The sequence below is a fragment of the Eucyclogobius newberryi genome, unplaced genomic scaffold, assembly GCF_026437365.1.
Source record: "Eucyclogobius newberryi isolate DKJ021-1_F unplaced genomic scaffold, fEucNew1.0.hap1 SCAF_10, whole genome shotgun sequence".
NCBI lineage: Eukaryota > Metazoa > Chordata > Actinopteri > Gobiiformes > Gobiidae > Eucyclogobius > Eucyclogobius newberryi.
This window is the reverse complement of record NW_027315724.1, coordinates 32,830,021-32,848,005: the sequence shown is the minus strand read 5'-3', so window position 1 is coordinate 32,848,005 and position 17,985 is coordinate 32,830,021. Positions and strand designations below refer to the sequence as shown.

Below are 17,985 nucleotides of genomic sequence, written 5' to 3'. Positions count from 1 at the left end.
GCCCATTCACGCTGTTGTTGTGGGATTACCGCGCCAACAATAATGCCCTCTTCTCTCCGATTACATCTCGAGAGACGTCACAGGAATTCCGCTATTTCACAGAACAACAGATGATTAAAATATCGTCGCTTTGTGGATAATCGCAATGTTCTGCAGATGTAGTCAGAGCCGAAGACGCTATTGTGGCGAGTGGCAAAACGTATTCCTTCTATAAAAAAACACAACTTGAAAATGGACAAATTTGACAGAAAGTGGACTAAATGTGGCAAGTGGTGGAAAAGCGCCTCATAAATACACTGTGGTTATTAAAATTATGACTTTTTGTGTGCCTTGGAAAAAGTGTGCCCAGTTGACTATAAAAAATAATTGTGGTCGTAGTTTGGTAATAGTTATCTAACTGTAAATCTATAGAGACTTTAATACGCAAAAAGACCTTTTTACAACAAAGACGGTGGCATTATTAAATCAAAATGTCAAACAATTAAAAACTATTTATGCTTTTTATTAATAATACTTTATTCGTAAATATTCTTCAGTCATCATATTTCTACCTTTATTTTGTTGATAATGAATTTAAAAATGTACAATAGAAATAATTTTGACTTGTCGACTAACAAAAATACATTTTTAAAAAGCGCTGACTAGTCGACTACTAAAATAATACTTAAAGGCGCAATGGACGATTTTTCGGCGATTTGAGAACTCGGGCGGAAGTGCGCATGTGCACTCCCCCGTGTGGACTGATACAACACACACCTGCGTTTATTTATTAGCGCGACAGATCGCATCGCATCTCTCGTCTCCCGTAGATTTCCGTCCACTTCTGAGTCAGCTCGAACTGTCTTTCTCCGTCTTCATTTTGCCCCGTACACTGAGGGAACTATATTATGATAGATCAATGCGCTTAGACACGCGGAAATGTGGGACGAGCCGCACGCGGCTGCAGGTGAGCGGTAGGTGTGTTTTATGATTGATAAAGAGGAAATAAGACTCAAATTTGGGCCAAAAAACTCGTCCATTCAACCTTTAATGATGGCCCAATTTAAAATCTATAATAAAAAATAATATTGGTGACAAAACTAAATAAATGGCTTCTCAATTCAAGATGTTTTATAAAGTTAAGTATTATTTGATATGAGATTATGTCCGTCATTAGCTCATGTTTTAGCTTTAGGTTCATCATGAATAAATAAACAGTGTAGAGAAATATGTTTTAATAATGCTAGGCCTGTCGTATTAACTTAGTGATAAAAACACAATGGCTTTTGCTTATTAAGTGAAAAACGTGTGGCGTATGTGGTTGTCGGGCCAGTGTGACGGACTCTGCGACAACTTCTACTGCATTTAGTGCTCTTGAGACTTTTTGTGTTTGTTTCTTTGTTTATTCATCATTCCCCAAGGATAAATACATCAGGCGTTTCAGTGTTGTCCTTAAAAATAACATTATCTGCAAATGTATCAAGTGATTGTATTATTTTGGTTTGGAAAAGTGGTTGGGAATTGAAGAAAAGCTCATTGCAAACAAAAAATGGAAACTGTAGTCCTGATGTAGACTTGGTTTGGTCCAGTTCTAGTCCAGGTTTAGTTCTTGGGTTAAGTTAAGTCTCATTTTTGATGTGCAATTGTAGTCACTTACTGCAATTAGTTATTTTCATAAGCTTTTTAATTAGATCGTCATAAAATAGCACTTTTAATCCCACAGTTCTCATTGCATTATTTAACAAGTTGAGGTAACTAGTCGCCAATTGTAATGTTTAATTAGCCAGTGTTGTTAATCCATCCGCCCCTGTCTGTTCTCTCCTATGCAGGGAGGGGAACCAGGCGTTTCGGGACGTCATGGAGACTTTGGAGAAACACTCACGAGTCCGAGGCCTGTCCTTCACTTCGTTTTTGATCCTGCCTTTTCAGAGGATTACCCGACTCAAACTCCTCGTTCAGGTCTGAAGTCAAACCTACTTTTGCAAACGTTACTTTTCATTACATATTTGCTAATGATGCACGGACATTATTCTGTTTGTTGGTGTTCAAATGCATTATATATGAAAGTAGAAATGAACACAAAGCAATATCTATCACTGACTTATTTTGTTGTCTCGATTTAGGACTCGCCTCGAACTTGAGATGACATTATGTATGAGACTTTACACACAAACATATGAATTGCACAAACATGAGCTGTATTTGTCAATGTGTGTGTTCCAATGACTTGAAAGCGGAGAACTGACTTAAAGCGCTTCACTTTTTCCACATTTCATTCTCTTACTTACAGCCTTGTTCCAAAAAGGATCCAATTCATTATTTGCCTCACAATTCAACAAACAATACCTCACGCTGTGCCCGATTTCTGGATGCACTGTAGACTTGTGGGCTGGAACTTGACTAAATCTATAATGTTACTTAAACATTCATCACATCTACATTGCATTTGTGTTTTTCCTTTGTGGGGAAATGTAGTAAGCAGCTGGTTATAGTGTGTATCTTTATGTATTTCAATGTAATGTTCATATTTTTCGTACGTATTGTATCTTAAAGATGATAGAAAAGGTTGCAGAGGGAGTCATCTGGACAGTGGTGACAGATTGGAAATGAAACGTTCTTCTTGATTTCTGAAGTCCAGATGAACCACCTCTGAATGCTCTTCTACGCTGCACCACGCCTGGACAAATGAAAGATTAAATTTATATTATTATTATATTCGACTTCTCTTAAAGGCGTATGTAACGATGTCACCCGCTCTTCTCCATGGCGATGTCATTGCTTTGCGCCACAGTTTTTCGAGGTATTAATTTAGCGAAAAAGGAAACTCTGGTAATTTAATAATGCAAGATGGATATGTTTAATGCCAAACTGTGGAACATTTGAAGCGATATATATAGTGCACCTTTAGGTTCACATTTTAAACACATTGTGCCTTTGACTGTCCGTTCTGTTTGTCTTATTTTTCCTCTTCTAATATTTTCATTTTGGAGTACAACAAGTGACCAACATGCTTCTCTAATACACGTCCTTTCTTATTGCCCTTGGGCTTTAAAACTCATATTTTTTGCAGATCCTTTAAGCAGACCGTAAACCGCTGACTTTACCGCACACGGAGACGCTGACTCGTGTTTGTTCCCACAGAATATCCTAAAAAAGGTCGAAGAAGGCTCAGAGCGTGAGGCCAACGCCATAAAAGCACATCAGCGACTCGAACAGGTGAAAATCGACGTCAGAGCGACAACTGCAGCTAGTTGTCTGGGTAATTTAGACTAACGATCTACTTGCAGATTGTCAAGGACTGTAATGAAGGCGTGCGTAAAATGGCTCGCACTGAAGAGCTCATCAACATCGAGAAAACACTTGAGTTTAAGTCCAAGGTACGGAAGTTGTTGCAGTACTTCGTTTCACCCACAGGGGGAGTTGCAATCTGAGCATTTGCCCCGTGACTGTGATGTTTGTTTTATCGCCTGAAAATACATTGAGTTTGGACAAAAAGCTCTGTAGATTTATGGAAACACTGGCCACATTCTTATTCTAATACATTTTATATAGATTTACATTTCTGGAGTAAATTGTTAGTATGTCTTTCACTTTTTAGGCAATACAATTTAGCTTAGTTATTTTGATTGATATAGGTTTTTAAAAGTCTCAATATTAATCTTTATTATTGCTTCTATAATCTTCCTAATAGTAAACAATGGCTGAAAAAACAAATAAGATGTGACAATCGTTTGCTTTTTGAAATTCAAAGGACAATTATTCTTAAATTAACACAATAAATCTGTCACATTTTGCCTGTAATCTTTTTCTGTTCTACATTAGTTTGCATTTAATTGTATTTTCCAAAGAAAAACCACATTATTCACATCAGATTCAGTCGTGTATGTGACGTTTCTCTCATGATAAGATACTCATAATGTGAATCAGATGTTTGGTGCGTATCGAACCGCAGATTTGCCCTTGTGTTGACCCCGCCCTCTTTCCCTCCCCAGTCCATTCCCATCATTTCCCACTCGCGCTGGCTCCTGAAGAAAGGAGAGGTGCAGCTCATGTCGGGGCCCAAAAGCACCAGAACCACAAAGGGCAAGAAACTGTACCAGCCCGTCTACCTATTCCTCTTCAACAACCTGCTGCTCCTCACCAAGCGCCACTCCAGGTAAAGCGGACGAGAGGAGTATGCTAAATGTACCAGTTAAAGTATTAAAACACCGTTAAGGCTCAATGTCTCAAGATGCTGTTGTAAACAACCGATTAAAAATGCCAACAAATGTCTTTTAAAACCTGCTTAGCTTCCAAGCTTCCATCCTCCATGTGTTGTGCACCGGTCTGTGTGTCATTCCTAGTTTGTCCGTCAGATTTTGCCTCTTTAAAACACCAACGAGCATATTTTACACCCACAATGTCCGGGTGCTCGTTATGTTCAGCTCGAGTGATGCAAAATAAACGGTCGTCTCTCTCCGTTCCCAGTGGAGACAAGTTCCAGGTGCTGGACTCCTGCACCAGAGCCATGTTGAGGACGGACGACCTCGAGGACCAGGGGCAGCTCTTGGCCAACGTCTTCAACCTCAGGCTTCTGGAAAACCAAGAGGATCGGGAGGCCAACTACATGCTGAAGACCACCAGTATGTGAGTATCTGAAGTATCTGAGCCCGACCAGAGGATCACGTTCAGATGGTTCAGAAGTTAGTGTTTGAGATAAAGATAGTACAATGTCTCCTGCTTGTGCATTTTGATGTGTGACGCTTTCTCCTTAGTCTCATTTTAGGTTTTAGCCCTTGTTTAGCCATAATAAAGTCCAGGTTTAGAGCTTGGTGTGAAAACTGCCGGTCGATACTGTTGTTTCTAATAATAAATATCCTTCCTTGTCCGTGTAGGAGTGACAAACTTCGATGGATGTGTGCTCTGACCCCGTGTCGCCGCACGCGTTTCATGTCCACCAGCCATGTCAATCAATCAGGTTTGAGACCGACAGTACTAAGAATCAGTCCTTTTTGGGGATGAGGGAGTAAACTGAAGGGTGTGGTGTTGTTGCAGATTCCCCTCAGGTCCAGTGCATCCAGTCGTACTCCTCGCAGGAGTCGGACGAGCTGTCCATAGAGATGGCCGACGTGTTGAATCTACTGGAGCGGACGGACGATGGTAAGAAGTCTGTTCATTTACCTAAAGTGCGTATGACACTTATGACCTTCTACTGTTGTAGTTATTTCTTCGTGGGTTGAAGAGGTGATTTACGATCAGGAAGTAAAATGAGAAACCTGAAAAAAAAAAGGGGGGGGGCTCGGAGCCAGGGCACATCGCGACGACACGACGAAAACACTCAATCCAGCCAAACAAAGTCAAAACAAGTTAAATTAAAGCGATTCCAGTGCGTGTCCCTATCGTACAAGTAAAGTAGAAAAAATATTTACAAAATACAAAAGATAAAGCACAAGAAGTGTGAAAAAAGTGTGAGAAAAGAGCGGAGCGTTACACCGGGCAGCCAGCTGGACCGGCACCTTTGTGACATATGCAATGACGCGTCTTTTGGCAGCGTTCACCAGTACTTTATAGCTTTAGTGACAAAACTATGATTGTAACTTCAGCCAAAATGTCAAACCATGATGCTGTGGTTTTGGTCCTTTTTTGGTCCTCGATTCTTAGGACCTCTTTCTTGTCTTTGTTTAAATATTCAGCCTCCAAATCCAATCTACTTCAGGTCCTAGTTTAATCCTCACAGCCCGTGTTTTGACCCCTGAGTTTTGTCCTGCAGGCTGGATGATGGGCGAGCGGCTTCACGACGGCGAGCGGGGCTGGTTCCCGAGCCGCGTCGTGGAGGAGATCCAGAGCAGAGACGTGCGGATCCAGAACCTGCGCGAGGCTTTCCGGATCCACCAGGCGCAGGAGGGCGTGGGCGGCCCGCAGACGGGAGCCAGGACTGGGCCGCGAGCCACGCGGCGCCTGCCAAACAAGGACTTCTCTAACACGTGGAACGATCAGTAAAACGCCAAGATCAAACATGGACTTGTAATTATGACACGATTAATATATTACCGTTTGTAAAATGAAGATTTAACAGAGAGGTTTGAGATTTGCACTAACCAAAAATAATGAGCATATTTCAGCCGTTTTAATTGTTCATATACCGTATTTTCCGGACTATAAGTCGCACCAGCCAAAAAATGCATAATAGAGAAGAAAAAAAACATATATAAGTCGGACTGGAGTAAAAGAGATTTATTTGATAAAAACCAAGAACAGACATTTCATCTTTAAATGCAATTTAAAATAATTAACAGATTAGAGAACATGGTGAATAGGTGTACGTATGCTAACGCTAACACCTTCAGCTACATGACGTATGCTAACGCTAACACCTTCAGCTACATGAGGCACAGACAGAACTGTGGTAAGTGTCTGGTATGTTAACGTAACATATGAACAGTTATTCAGAGAACTATAGCATAAAGAACATGCTAACAAGTTTAGCAAAGCATCAGTTTTACCCCAAATCACTAAATCCATTGAATTCTTCTTCCTCTGTGTCACTTCTAAACAACTCCACAAACTCCAGAGGTAGAGGAAGTGCAGATTCTTCTTCTGCGTCGCTTAGAGCCTAGAGCGCCCTCTTGTGGTTGTCAGTTGTCATGAAAAAAGGTGCGACTTATAGCCCTGAAAACACGGTAGTTGTCTTTGAACCAGACTTTTTTTTCTCCTCAAATTTGTTATTTTAAAAATGAAGCAAAAAGTCACAGGCCACATTATTAGATACAACTGGTCTAATATTTTCCATTGTTTTTATCCAGAAATCACTGCAGTAAAGTTGGAACTGTACTGTGGTTTATTATTCTCTGGGCGCAGTCGTTGTGTCCTTGGGCAAGACACTCGGCCCACACGTCATAGAACGACCATCACGCTTCTGCTAATTGAATGAAATAAGTCATCGGACCAAAAACGTTTAACAATAATGTGGTCGCTGACTCTTAACTTGGTAACTTAACTTAATCTTAACTTAATATTTAAGAAACTGACCTTTTTAAAGACGGTCAGCTTTTATAATGTTCTGTAAAATCAGTTGCATGAAAAAAAACAAAAAAAACAATTGTTCAAGTCAATGTTAAATTGTTGTAACGCAAAAAAAAACAACCAAAAAAAAGTCAAATTTCCAAAGCAAACGTATAAATCATATGAAATGTGACACTGAATGAACGCTGAAAGTATTGCTTTTTGCACTATTTAAATTGTGACTCCGGAGTCGTCCTGTAAAATACTTTGTAATTTGTACGTAAAGGTCCCGAGATTTGGACAAAAAGGACAAAAATATATAATCTCAGACTTAATACACACATTTTTGGTTGCACGACTTTTCCGTTTTGGACGCCATTTTGAGGACTTTTATGTGACTCAAAAGCTCAAACACAAATGTTCAAATAGTATTTTTTTGTCCTGCTATGCCCCATGTTTGGATTACTTGAAGCCCATGTACACACAGGGTTTTATATCGAGTCTGTGAGATCGTTTCCATGGAGATGTAAACGCGTTGTCTGGGATGTCACAGTAAGGGCGTTAAACCTCTGTCCTATGAAAAATACCAGAGAAGCCTGACCTGTCGCCCGCTCGTCTCCCTGGAGCCGGTTTAATGCCGTGCTGTGGAACATTCTGTGAAGAACAAAAACGTCTGGCGGACCCTTCGCGCCGGAAAGGTTCCGCAGTGCACCTTTTGATTTAAATACAAGAGCGGAGAACATCGTACGACGCAAATGTGTTCTGTGAAAAGTGAAATTCATTGTGAAATACCTGTAAATTGATGCCCAAAAACAGATCTTCCTGGATTAAACTTTGACCGAAAAAAAAAAGGACTAAACCAGAGCGTAATGTAAACTATGAACTAAATCGTGGCTTATTCTCAGGTCGACCTTTTTTTTCCACCTTTTTCTTCCACAGTCAAAGTACTTTTTTTTTTGTACAGTAACTCTTTGAAAATGCCTTTTACACACTTCTGTAAAGCGCAGCATATGAAGTACGATCTCTGAAAACTGCATGTACAATAGTCTTCTGCAGAAAATCTGTTTGAAATGATGCCAAGATGTAAATTATTAGAAATAAAGCCAGCGCTTCTTTGTAGTGCAGTGTTTTATTGTCACAATCGTATTAATCAGATATGAAACGTTTTGATATGAAAGATTTAAAAACCTTTTTAGACGAGCGGTGCAGGGATGTAACGCAGACCGATGCGAAGGTGTGATACTGCGTTTCACAAGGATTTACTACAGAGAACAAGGCGAGACATTTCCTGATCATGGACCTGTAAACTTGACTAATTGGTGCTCTAAAATCGACATCCTGATCATTTTAATCAGGATTTATGCATTTATTTACTGTGAAATCATAGCCTATAATGCCCCGATTGTCTAGTTTAAAAAAAGGATGTAAATTACTGATGTGCCTTTGACATGTTGATTAACTGAACTGAAATATATAATTTATATATTTAAAATTTTGCAAAACAAATAGTATATTTTTAGGTTTATAATTTCACTTCGTTTGTAATCGATGACATCACACTAGGAAATTATCCAATTTTTTTTATTTGACAAATAATGTATGAGAGCTCAGTTTATTACAGTAAATGTTCATAATGTCAAAGTATATTTTGTGTAAATGATGCATAAACTGACTGGAATGAGTGTCACTTCCTGTCATTTTAAAAAGATTTTTCAACTTTTCTCCACAAATACCTGCTCGATTGGTGTAAAACTATCATTTATATGTACAACAGTTACAAATACACTGAAAAGTCAAAATTAGAAAAATGTAATTCTTGATAATGACATGAGAGGCTTATAATTAACACTGTAAGCAATATTATGACAGAATACAAATCATTTTTCCTTCCTTTATCGACAAATGTGTATTTATTTGAAAAAGTCTGACAACAGAAGAGCCCAGAAAAGAGGGTTTACACTTTGTCTGAGAAACACAGGAGAAAACTGAACTTAAAATGATAAATAAACCAATTGTACTACTACAGTTTTCACAGACATACAAATGGTGTTTAAAAAAAATAAAAAAGTTGAACCATTTAGTTGGCAAAAAACAATGCTTCTCGTGCAGGAGAGAAAACAACCAAAGAACACTTAAAACAAAAGAATATAAACATTGTACACAACTCTACACGTGAACATTTGTGTCGTGGCCCGAAAGTGAGTTCAAGGCAGGTTTATCTGACCCATGAAGAGGATTGTGCCTAAGGGAAAAGACAGGCACAGTTCATTAATCACATCATGCATTGGACGGATGAAAACTATTTGTTTCGAGGATATAAAACAGGGGTGTCTAACTCATTTTGGGCCGACCATGATGTAAAAAATAAAAGTCTAGTAGAAATAAATGGCTTTATTTAGCCTAGTTCTATGTGGAGCTTTATTTTTATGTACGACATATTAAGCAGCAGGGCTATTATGTTCGGTGAGCAGATTAATGTTTGACACCACTGATTATAAAACATTTTCCTCTAGTCAATTGTCTCAAAATAAAAAACACAACTTTCTCCAAAACCACCTAAACAATTTTTGTATTTAGTCAACGATTATTTTAATTTTTGATTAGTCAAACGATCCATTTGACTAAATAAAATAGGTTGATATATGATGACTGAGGTCTTCTAGATGGAGATTTTTTACTAATAAAGTGTAATATTGACTAAAATCTGAATTGGTTGATTCTTTTTTGATGCTTTGATTTAATAATGCTGCTGACTTATCAAAATGTCTTTTCATCTTATATAATCAAAGATTCTTTTTTTTATAGTCAACTTATAACAATTCGTCGTATTGTATTAACCGACTGATCAAGCTAAAAAACATGTGAATAACTATCTTTAATGGCTTTTATTGAATTATGTATTTAAATTAAATTACCTGTTGGGTTATGACGAATGAGGAAGAGGAAAGGTCTGTCCACGATGACCCACGGAGGAGAGGATCGAGCCAGCAATATGGCCGCTGTACGAGAACGGAAAGATTTAACGACACGATATACATTTTAAATTGTATGATGAACCATTTCACTTGGAATGATTTCATTGTGAACAGCAGACGAGACTCACTGGTTGCTGCTGATGCTTTTGTCCCGTCTTCGTTCACAATAACTTTGGCTTTCTGGAGCGCTTTGGACACGTACACAGGTTCAGAACCTGTTCACGACGAAAGACATCATTAATCAAACCAAATATTAACATTAGAGAACATTTACGTCGTCTTTAAATGTCTTTTAATGCTCACTACGTAGGATTTCTGCTGCTGCTTTTTGTTGAAGTAATACAATATAATACATATAAATCAGTCGTCTTAAATGTCACCACATGAGGGCGCCAGAGCACTGATTGTCTGTAGACTGCACTGAAGATGAATAAACTGAATTCTGCTGGTGCTGCAGTCATATTAAACTCACTTATATGCCTGAAGTCAGCTTTTTCCTGACTAAACATGTCTCTAATCCCGAGAGCTGTCAGAGAAGACTCCAGATCCACCTCTGCTTCAGCCGTGAACCTACAAAACGAAAGACATCACATTATCAATACTACAGTCAGTTATTCCTACATACTACAAGGCACGGGACAACAATGATTTCATTACTATTAACAATATTGTAATAAATGACGAAGCTGCTGAGGTTATATCCTTAAAAAGTACCAAAATACATGAATCATTTCTTATTATGGAGAGGTTCTGTGTTGGAACAATATTACAGAGTTGTATTACAGCAATATCTGGAGCTAAAATGTATTATAAACATTTTACTCAGTTTTTAAATCACAATTAGCCATATTATTGTTTATTGAGGCAGTATAATCAGTCTAAACTCCACTTGAACAGGCTGCAATTTTTATCTCTCAATTATTTCAGTATTTCGACTAGTCAGCGATTATTTCTGGGAATTGAGGCTTTTTACAGAATAAATGGTTGAAATATAATATGGTTAACTTTATTGATGAAAATCCTAAATACGTTTTTGGACATTTTGATTTCATAATACCAGTGTTTGATATAAAAGTTCATTTCAATGCGTTTTAGAGTCCAGAGAATGATCAGGATTATTAAAATACTAAGATTAGTTTCTGTAGCGCTGCCACAAACAACAAAATATCTCATCTTATTCTTCATAAAAACTGCTCCTGAGATTCTTTTTTTTAGTTTCCATTTAAAAAGGTCCATTTCAGTCTTTTAGTGGATTCTCCTGGACATGTTTAAAACTAATAGAATCCCATTATTAAAACATAAATGGCCAATCTCACACTCATGAGGGTCGACATTTCTTACTTGGGGATGAGGAGGCGGAACTTCCTGGCGTGCATGAGCTTGTCCCAGCTGTGGACCGTTGCCGTGCTGATGTGGGGCAGGACCTGGGACAGCGCCGTGTTCTCCTCACTGGGCAGGACGATCAACATGCTGACCGACGCCCCGTGGTACGGCAGCTCGATCACCTTGTACTTCAGGCCCTGAGGCGTGCTGGCTGCGGCTGCGAACAGAAGCACACGTTTAACACTTATCTGCAGCTTCACAAACAAAAGGTGGGAGATGTAGAGGGAAAAGATCATAATGTTGTCGTTTTTGACTGTTAAAAAATTATCGAAACATTTAAGATAATGAAGTGATGTTTGTGGTTCTTTTTTTGGTGCATTCACTGTTATTATTGGACTTGAACATCAACAGAGACATTTACATTCACATTTTAGCACATTCCTGTTCAAATAATGACCCGATACCATTTTCCAGATGAAAAGAAGAAAGAAAGATATTCGTTTTTGGAGATTGCCCACCCGTAAATCATAAACGGCATAAAATTACCTTTTATTAGTTTCTTAACTGACTGGACTGACTAGAAAACTAAATGAATACAAGACATTTAGGTCATTCCATAAAACCCCCTTTAATCGTATTGTATTTATTTTTAGGTCACTTTAAGTACAAGTCAGCCAATATTTGTTCAATTACTTGTCTAAACAATTATTTCTTGTACATAGACTTTTTAAATACATTTCAAACCAAATAAAAAGGTTGAAATATGGAGACTGAAGGCTTCTAGATAGATATTTTTTATAATATTTAATAAAGCGTAATATTTAATAATACCACTGTTTTCTTATGTGTGTTTTAAGTCTGTATAATCCAGATATTGATTATCAAACAATACAACTACAATTATTTTTCATAGTCCATTAATCCTTGCAGCCCCAATTACTTTGCATGAAATGTTGCATAATGTGGCGTTTTCGTTTATCCATTTCCACCAGGTCAAGTCACAGGTCAGATCTGTGGAACGGCAGCTCCGCTCACAGAAAGAACACAAGTGACACAATAACGTTTCCATGGAGACGGAAAAGTTACATGGTGCACCTTGATTAAAACAGCGTCACAAATGTCTGACAAAAGCATTAGACAGAAATACACAGCAAAATGAAATGCAACAAGTGGCATTTCCTCTTATCTAATACTGTAAGTGAACCACGTGCTGTTCAGTCTTCTAAATATAACCAGCAGAACGGACGTGCAGACTTTTATTTCTCACACACGGCTCGCAGAAAGGATTTGATCATAACTTCTCCTAAAAAAAATATACTTAAATGGGCAGGTTGTTTTTTTTTTAAGCCACAGAAACTGCACACGAAATTCAAATAACTCCATTGTGCAGTGGTCTTCAGAGTGTTGCTTTTGGAAATGTACAACTGTATTTACATTGTCAATAAATAAAAACACACGAAATTAAACCAGCCGGGGAAAAATGACCAACTCTTTTGAGCGATTGGACTGTAACAGTATAATCGCAAAAGAGCTCAGGATTGAACATACTTTTTGAACATTACTGACAGGATGTTCCAGACATCCACAGAGATGGATTTGGAAAAACATGTTGAAAAGCAAACAAAAGAACAACACAATAAGACACCGGGTCACTGCTGGTAAATACTTCTATCACACGATGTCTCACACTAGTGTCAGAATACTTTTGAACAAACGCCAAGTCTGGTATTTGTCATCTTAAAATCTCTATTGGTCAATCTTCAGGCTGATGATGTGAAGACGAGCAGAGGTTTGGATTTACAAGTCGAGACTGGGACTTGAGTCGGACTAAAGTCACTATTTTGATGACGACAGCTTGGACTCGACGCGTCATCGAGTCACGGGGCTGATCAGAGCTTAGTTTTATGGGAACAAACTGGAACATTGTCTCCACGTCTCAATTTGTGACCAGGGCTTTCTTTAATTTACTAAATTAATCAAAATTAGGACTTGGACCTTAGATTTACTTGAGACTCGCCAAACAATAAACTTGGTCCAAACTCTGACGACACATCCCATTCTCTATATTCCATAAGGTCCAAGCATTTTTTTTAAATAAATGAATACATAAAATAATACAAAAATAAATAAATACAATTATAAAATGATAAATATCATAAAATAATATGAAATAAAATAAATAAAATAAAAAAATAAATAAAATTAATCAAATTAATCAAATAATAAAAATAAAATAATCATATAATGAAATAATAATACAATAAAATAAATTTAAAAAACAAAATGAATAAATGTATGATTAACTATAATAATTAGTAACTTTACCCACACACAAGCAGGCTGCTAGTTCAGTTACTTTAGTCATACTGTGTAACACACTCTTACCCATGTTGAAGACCGACAGCTGGGACATCATGGGGACTTTGGAGACGTTGCCGTTGCCTGCGTTAAACGGCCTCATCTTCGTGTTTTCGGGCTGAAAGCGGGTTTTCCAGAGGCCTTTGAAGTAGATGGAGTTGACCGCCACGAGTCGCGTCAGCGCCGAGTTCAGCATCTCCGCTTTGACCAGGCTCGGGATGTGGCCTGCGCGGAAGTGAAACGGGAGAATAAAACCACCGCTTCGCACACAGTTTCACAAAAGTGAGCGGAAGCCGGAAAGGTCAAGATCACAAGGACACAAAGAGGAGCTCAGTTTGGTCACTGGGTAAATGATCCAGGACATGGAGCAGGGCTGGCAAGAAGAAGGAACACAGATTTCCCTCATATTGCAATTTTCTCAATTCTCACTTTTCTTATTAATAGAAAATAGAAGAGCCATCGCATGAAATGTCACAGACTGAGCAATTACCAAGAATGAACATGTAAAGGATCATTTCTGTTTTTATGTAAATGTCTGGTATCTGACACACTTTCACCTTTGCTGGATGATGGTGATGTTCTTTATGTTCATGCAGCAGCTAAATGTCTTCAGTCTCTAAACTCTGCATCATCGTGCTTTAGATTTGTAACAGGTTGTGGTAGACTCGCCCTTCTTTACAGTCCCTCCGTCAGCTTGGACCTCTCTCCAGTCTGAGCTGAGGATGTGTGAACTGCAGCATTGTTTGTGTTTTTAAATGTACTTTCTTAAATGTTTCTTGTTTTATTGTGTCGATGTGTTTATAAATGTGTGCTGCAAGTCCCCCACTGTCGGGACACCCTTGAAAAAGAGGTTTCAATCTCAAACAGTTTGTTACCTGGTTGAATAAAGGTTAATTATAATAATTCGGTGTAATCCCTCATTTGTCTCCCACTCCATGGCTTCAACACACAATTACACATAACCGGGAAATTGAATCTTAAAACTTTATTTCTGTTTAACAAAGATTGCCTCCTATTCCTCTTTCAAAGCATCTTTTCTCCTGCTCAGAATCTTCCCCTCACTGTCTTCAATAGAGTTGTTAGAGGCTTTAAGATGAAGATGCACGGCGCTCTGTGGTCCTGAACTCAAGTGTCTTCTGTGCTGATAAAGCCTCTTGTGCAGTGGCTGCTTAGTCTCACTATGAACGTCTCTTCATATGACACTCTTCTTCACTGCATTAGATAAACTACATTGCTCTGTTTTTGTGTCAGCATCTTGTCCTTAGGGTGAACCAGTTTTTGTCTTAAAGCGTTGCCTGGTTTAAAATAAACAGGAATTTTGTGTTGCAGTTTTTCCGACAGTCCCGAGACATAAGGAATAAAGATGACAGTTCGTCTTGGTTCCGTTTCCCTTTTATTCTGCTCTTTGGTTCCTTTGTTGAAAGAGAGAACCCCTCTTTAAAGTCCAGGTGACGCAACTGAAACTTTTTCTGCAATTACAGTCTGGCGGTAATGCAACACTTGGATGCCAACCGCCATAAAACAACAACAACAACAACAACAACAACTTTTTCTGCAATGATAATAATAAGCTCGAGACACGAGTTCAAAAATGGATGGACTTAGGAAGAAGTCAAACGTCAACAGGAGAGAACAGACTAGGCACTTCAAGAGGATTTATTTTTCGCTCATTTGCGTTGACAAAAATGAACACGCGCCAATTAACTTCATGTCCACTATAAAGTTTATAGTCTATTCATTCCTACACTCTGGTCACTAAATACAAGTAATATTTGTATAGAAAAAGGAGGGAAATGAAGCACAATCTTGCCCTCTGTACACCACACACTTATTTTACCTTGTGTGTTGTTGCTGACCCATTGGTTGATGTGGTCCGCTGCCCCCTGGGGGTCGCTGAAGTCCAGGCTGCTGGTCAGAGTCTGGAAGTTGAGTCTGTTGGTCTCCACGAAGTCCTCCTCCAGCGGAAATCCCTCCTGAGCGAAGATGGCATTGGCGATCACCACCGCGTCCTGGTTCGACTTGGCTGTCAGAGTTTTGTGAAGCTTCCTCAGCATCTTGTAAGGGCCTGAAAGGGAAAACCAGATTCAGATTAGTGACATTCTCATAGCCACTGTGCTGAAATTTGGATCAGTATGTCTATATATCCATTACTTGTGTGTAGTGTATGTATTAGTCAAGTAAGCGTGACTATTAAAAATGTGTAACTGTATTTTGATCATCGTAATCTGACTCTAACACACATAAAAGACAAAGAAAGTGGCATTATCAAATCAAAATGTCCAAAAAGAATGAGCTATTTACATATTATTCATAAATGTTCTCCATCTAAAAGCTTTGTCACATAATTTCAACCTTTATTTGGTTGATAATGTATTTAAAAAGTCATAATAATTAGTTGATTAATCAAACAATAATAATCTCCAACAATTTAATTCATCTTTAGTTGCAGCTCTAGAATCGTGTACCAGTTCCATAATTTAAGGCCCATATGAACCCAATTTTACATCTGTTCATTATAATATAAAACCTATAATGCCTTGATTATCTTGTGTGTTTTGAGGTTATAGTTGCTACAGATAATTTACTATATTTACCATACTCTTGATCTAAAATAACAGCATTATTCATGAAGTCAAGCTATAAAAAAAACTAATAAAAAAATACTAAATGACGCATCCAAGTCACCATTTTTCTTGTAGCGCAGGGCGGTGATGATCTGTTTGCGCGTGTCCCCGTGGGCCCCGCTCAGCAGCATGCCCAGGATGGAGGCCACGCCGTGGGGAGACAGCACCACGTTGTCCTGGGGGTTGGCGCCGGCGACCTGCTGGAAAACCTGGATGCCCAAATCTGACCCGCGCTCTCCGTACGACGACGCCTGGCACAGCACAGCGCTGAGGCCGCACAGGGCCACGGCCGCGCTCAGCCACAGAGACGCTCGCTTCATCTCGACCTGAGCGCGCGCACAAAGAGGGGCTGGATTTAGGGATCATGTCAGCGTGAGGATGAACATCGCGATTTTTTTGACGATAATTTGACCGAAACAACGATACAAATCAGAATTGTTCTTTCCTTTTTGTTTTTTCTTAACCTACCGCTCCTCAATATGTGTTCTTATGAAATCACACTTTCTGATTAATCAATTTGACATAGACAGCAAGATAAAAAAAAAGCACTTTAGGTTTAGCTTGTTTTGAGGAAAGGATTGCTTGATTTTGCAAATAAAATGGTCAAATTCCTTTTAATTGAACTAAAAATGACCTAATTTGGTTTAAAAATGTTGACTTTTCCATCAATTGAATTAGAAAAAAAACACAATTTTCCTTAATTTTCATCATTTTGTTTTGTCTTTACGATTATATTGCATCCTAAATAAATCACAATTATCGATTAACCTAATAATCTCAACTTCCCTTGGTGAATTTAATGATTAATCTAGCGGTAATATAATGTAATCAAACGCAGCGAGGCAGAAAACTGGAGCAAACGTAAACACTACTTTCCAAGAGCACAATAGCCGCTTTTATATTTCAGTTTGTCCAGAGCGTTTCGTAATAAGCAGAGGCTCTGAGCAGTGCAAATACCTGGTGTGGGATTCATCTCAGATTACTACATCTGAAACTCCAAACGCTTTCATGATGACAAAGTATTACAAGGACTGACAATTACAGTGATTCACTCAGTCTATGATGCACTCAAGCCGCCAGTGGATAACGCAAAATGCCCTTCAGTAGAATATTACAGGTCCTAAAATGCTTTAATATGACCAGAAAGTTCATACAAATAGAGTTGTTGTTTTCCTGATGCAGATAAAAGGGGAAATTAAGCTTCAAAATAAGTTTAATTTACATAAAACGATGTCTCTAAATAATCTCATCGAGGCTATTGAGACGCCAAGTTTATTGGGAAGTCTACAGCAAAGACAGGATTTGACTGTGTGGTTGTCAGTTTACCATAGAATTATCACAATGTCCTTTTTTTCTTAAATGTTGATCCTTCAAAATACGATTTCAAGTTAAAGATTAGATTAATTTAAAGCTGCACAATGCAACTTTTCTGGTGGAGGGTTGTTCATCTGCTCGTCTCATGAACCCGTCAGGAATGTCCCACATCGCATGGAATAAACTTATTTTAATGATTCGATTACAGGCATGTTTATCGCCAAAACATACTTGGTTTACTTTGTCGGAGTTTGCTCGTCTCCATGGTGACCGCTACATTTAACACCATTTTGCAGAACATTTTGTGCAAAACGGCAACATATCAGTGGAGAAAAGTCAATTTCAGACCCCCCGCAGTGCCCCTTTAAAAGTATCCGTTTAGGTCAGGTTACTTACAGGTCAGATCTGTGGAGAGGCGAGCAGTAAGAACC

General features: G+C 38.5%; 2 protein-coding genes across 2 annotated transcripts in view; one reads left to right on the top strand and one right to left on the bottom strand.

Moving 5' to 3' along the window:
• The window catches only part of ngef (neuronal guanine nucleotide exchange factor), a 40,767-nt gene extending 32,688 nt beyond the window's left edge, over positions 1 to 8,079 (top strand). Inside the window, exons 10-17 of the mRNA XM_072455385.1 lie at positions 1,809 to 1,938; positions 3,121 to 3,195; positions 3,267 to 3,356; positions 3,972 to 4,135; positions 4,447 to 4,605; positions 4,854 to 4,936; positions 5,014 to 5,118; positions 5,729 to 8,079. Coding sequence (XP_072311486.1) covers positions 1,809 to 1,938; positions 3,121 to 3,195; positions 3,267 to 3,356; positions 3,972 to 4,135; positions 4,447 to 4,605; positions 4,854 to 4,936; positions 5,014 to 5,118; positions 5,729 to 5,958 — 1,036 coding nt within the window. The 3' untranslated portion in view covers positions 5,959 to 8,079. The remainder of the gene's footprint in view (positions 1 to 1,808; positions 1,939 to 3,120; positions 3,196 to 3,266; positions 3,357 to 3,971; positions 4,136 to 4,446; positions 4,606 to 4,853; positions 4,937 to 5,013; positions 5,119 to 5,728) is intronic.
• A 1,075-nt stretch (positions 8,080 to 9,154) lies between these two features.
• Positions 9,155 to 16,566, bottom strand: serpine2 (serpin peptidase inhibitor, clade E (nexin, plasminogen activator inhibitor type 1), member 2). Its single transcript, XM_072455274.1, has 8 exons — positions 16,302 to 16,566; positions 15,454 to 15,681; positions 13,644 to 13,841; positions 11,277 to 11,475; positions 10,408 to 10,505; positions 10,064 to 10,150; positions 9,876 to 9,959; positions 9,155 to 9,202 (listed from the first exon to the last, which is right to left on the bottom strand). The coding sequence occupies exons 1-8, from the start codon at positions 16,558 to 16,560 to the stop codon at positions 9,165 to 9,167; spliced, it is 1,191 nt and encodes a 396-aa protein (XP_072311375.1). The 5' UTR covers positions 16,561 to 16,566; the 3' UTR covers positions 9,155 to 9,164.
• Positions 16,567 to 17,985: the final 1,419 nt, after the last annotated feature.

Coding starts and splice junctions, on each gene's coding strand:
- serpine2 (XM_072455274.1), bottom strand. CDS start 16,560: ATGAAGCGAGCGTCTCTGTGGCTGAGCGCGGCCGTGGCCCTGTGCGGC. Junction 11,476..13,643: donor GCTGTCGGTCTTCAACATGG/GTAAGAGTGTGT, acceptor TTCTGTTCGCAG/CCGCAGCCAGCACGCCTCAG. Junction 10,151..10,407: donor AGCTGACTTCAGGCATATAA/GTGAGTTTAATA, acceptor CGTCGTGAACAG/GTTCTGAACCTGTGTACGTG.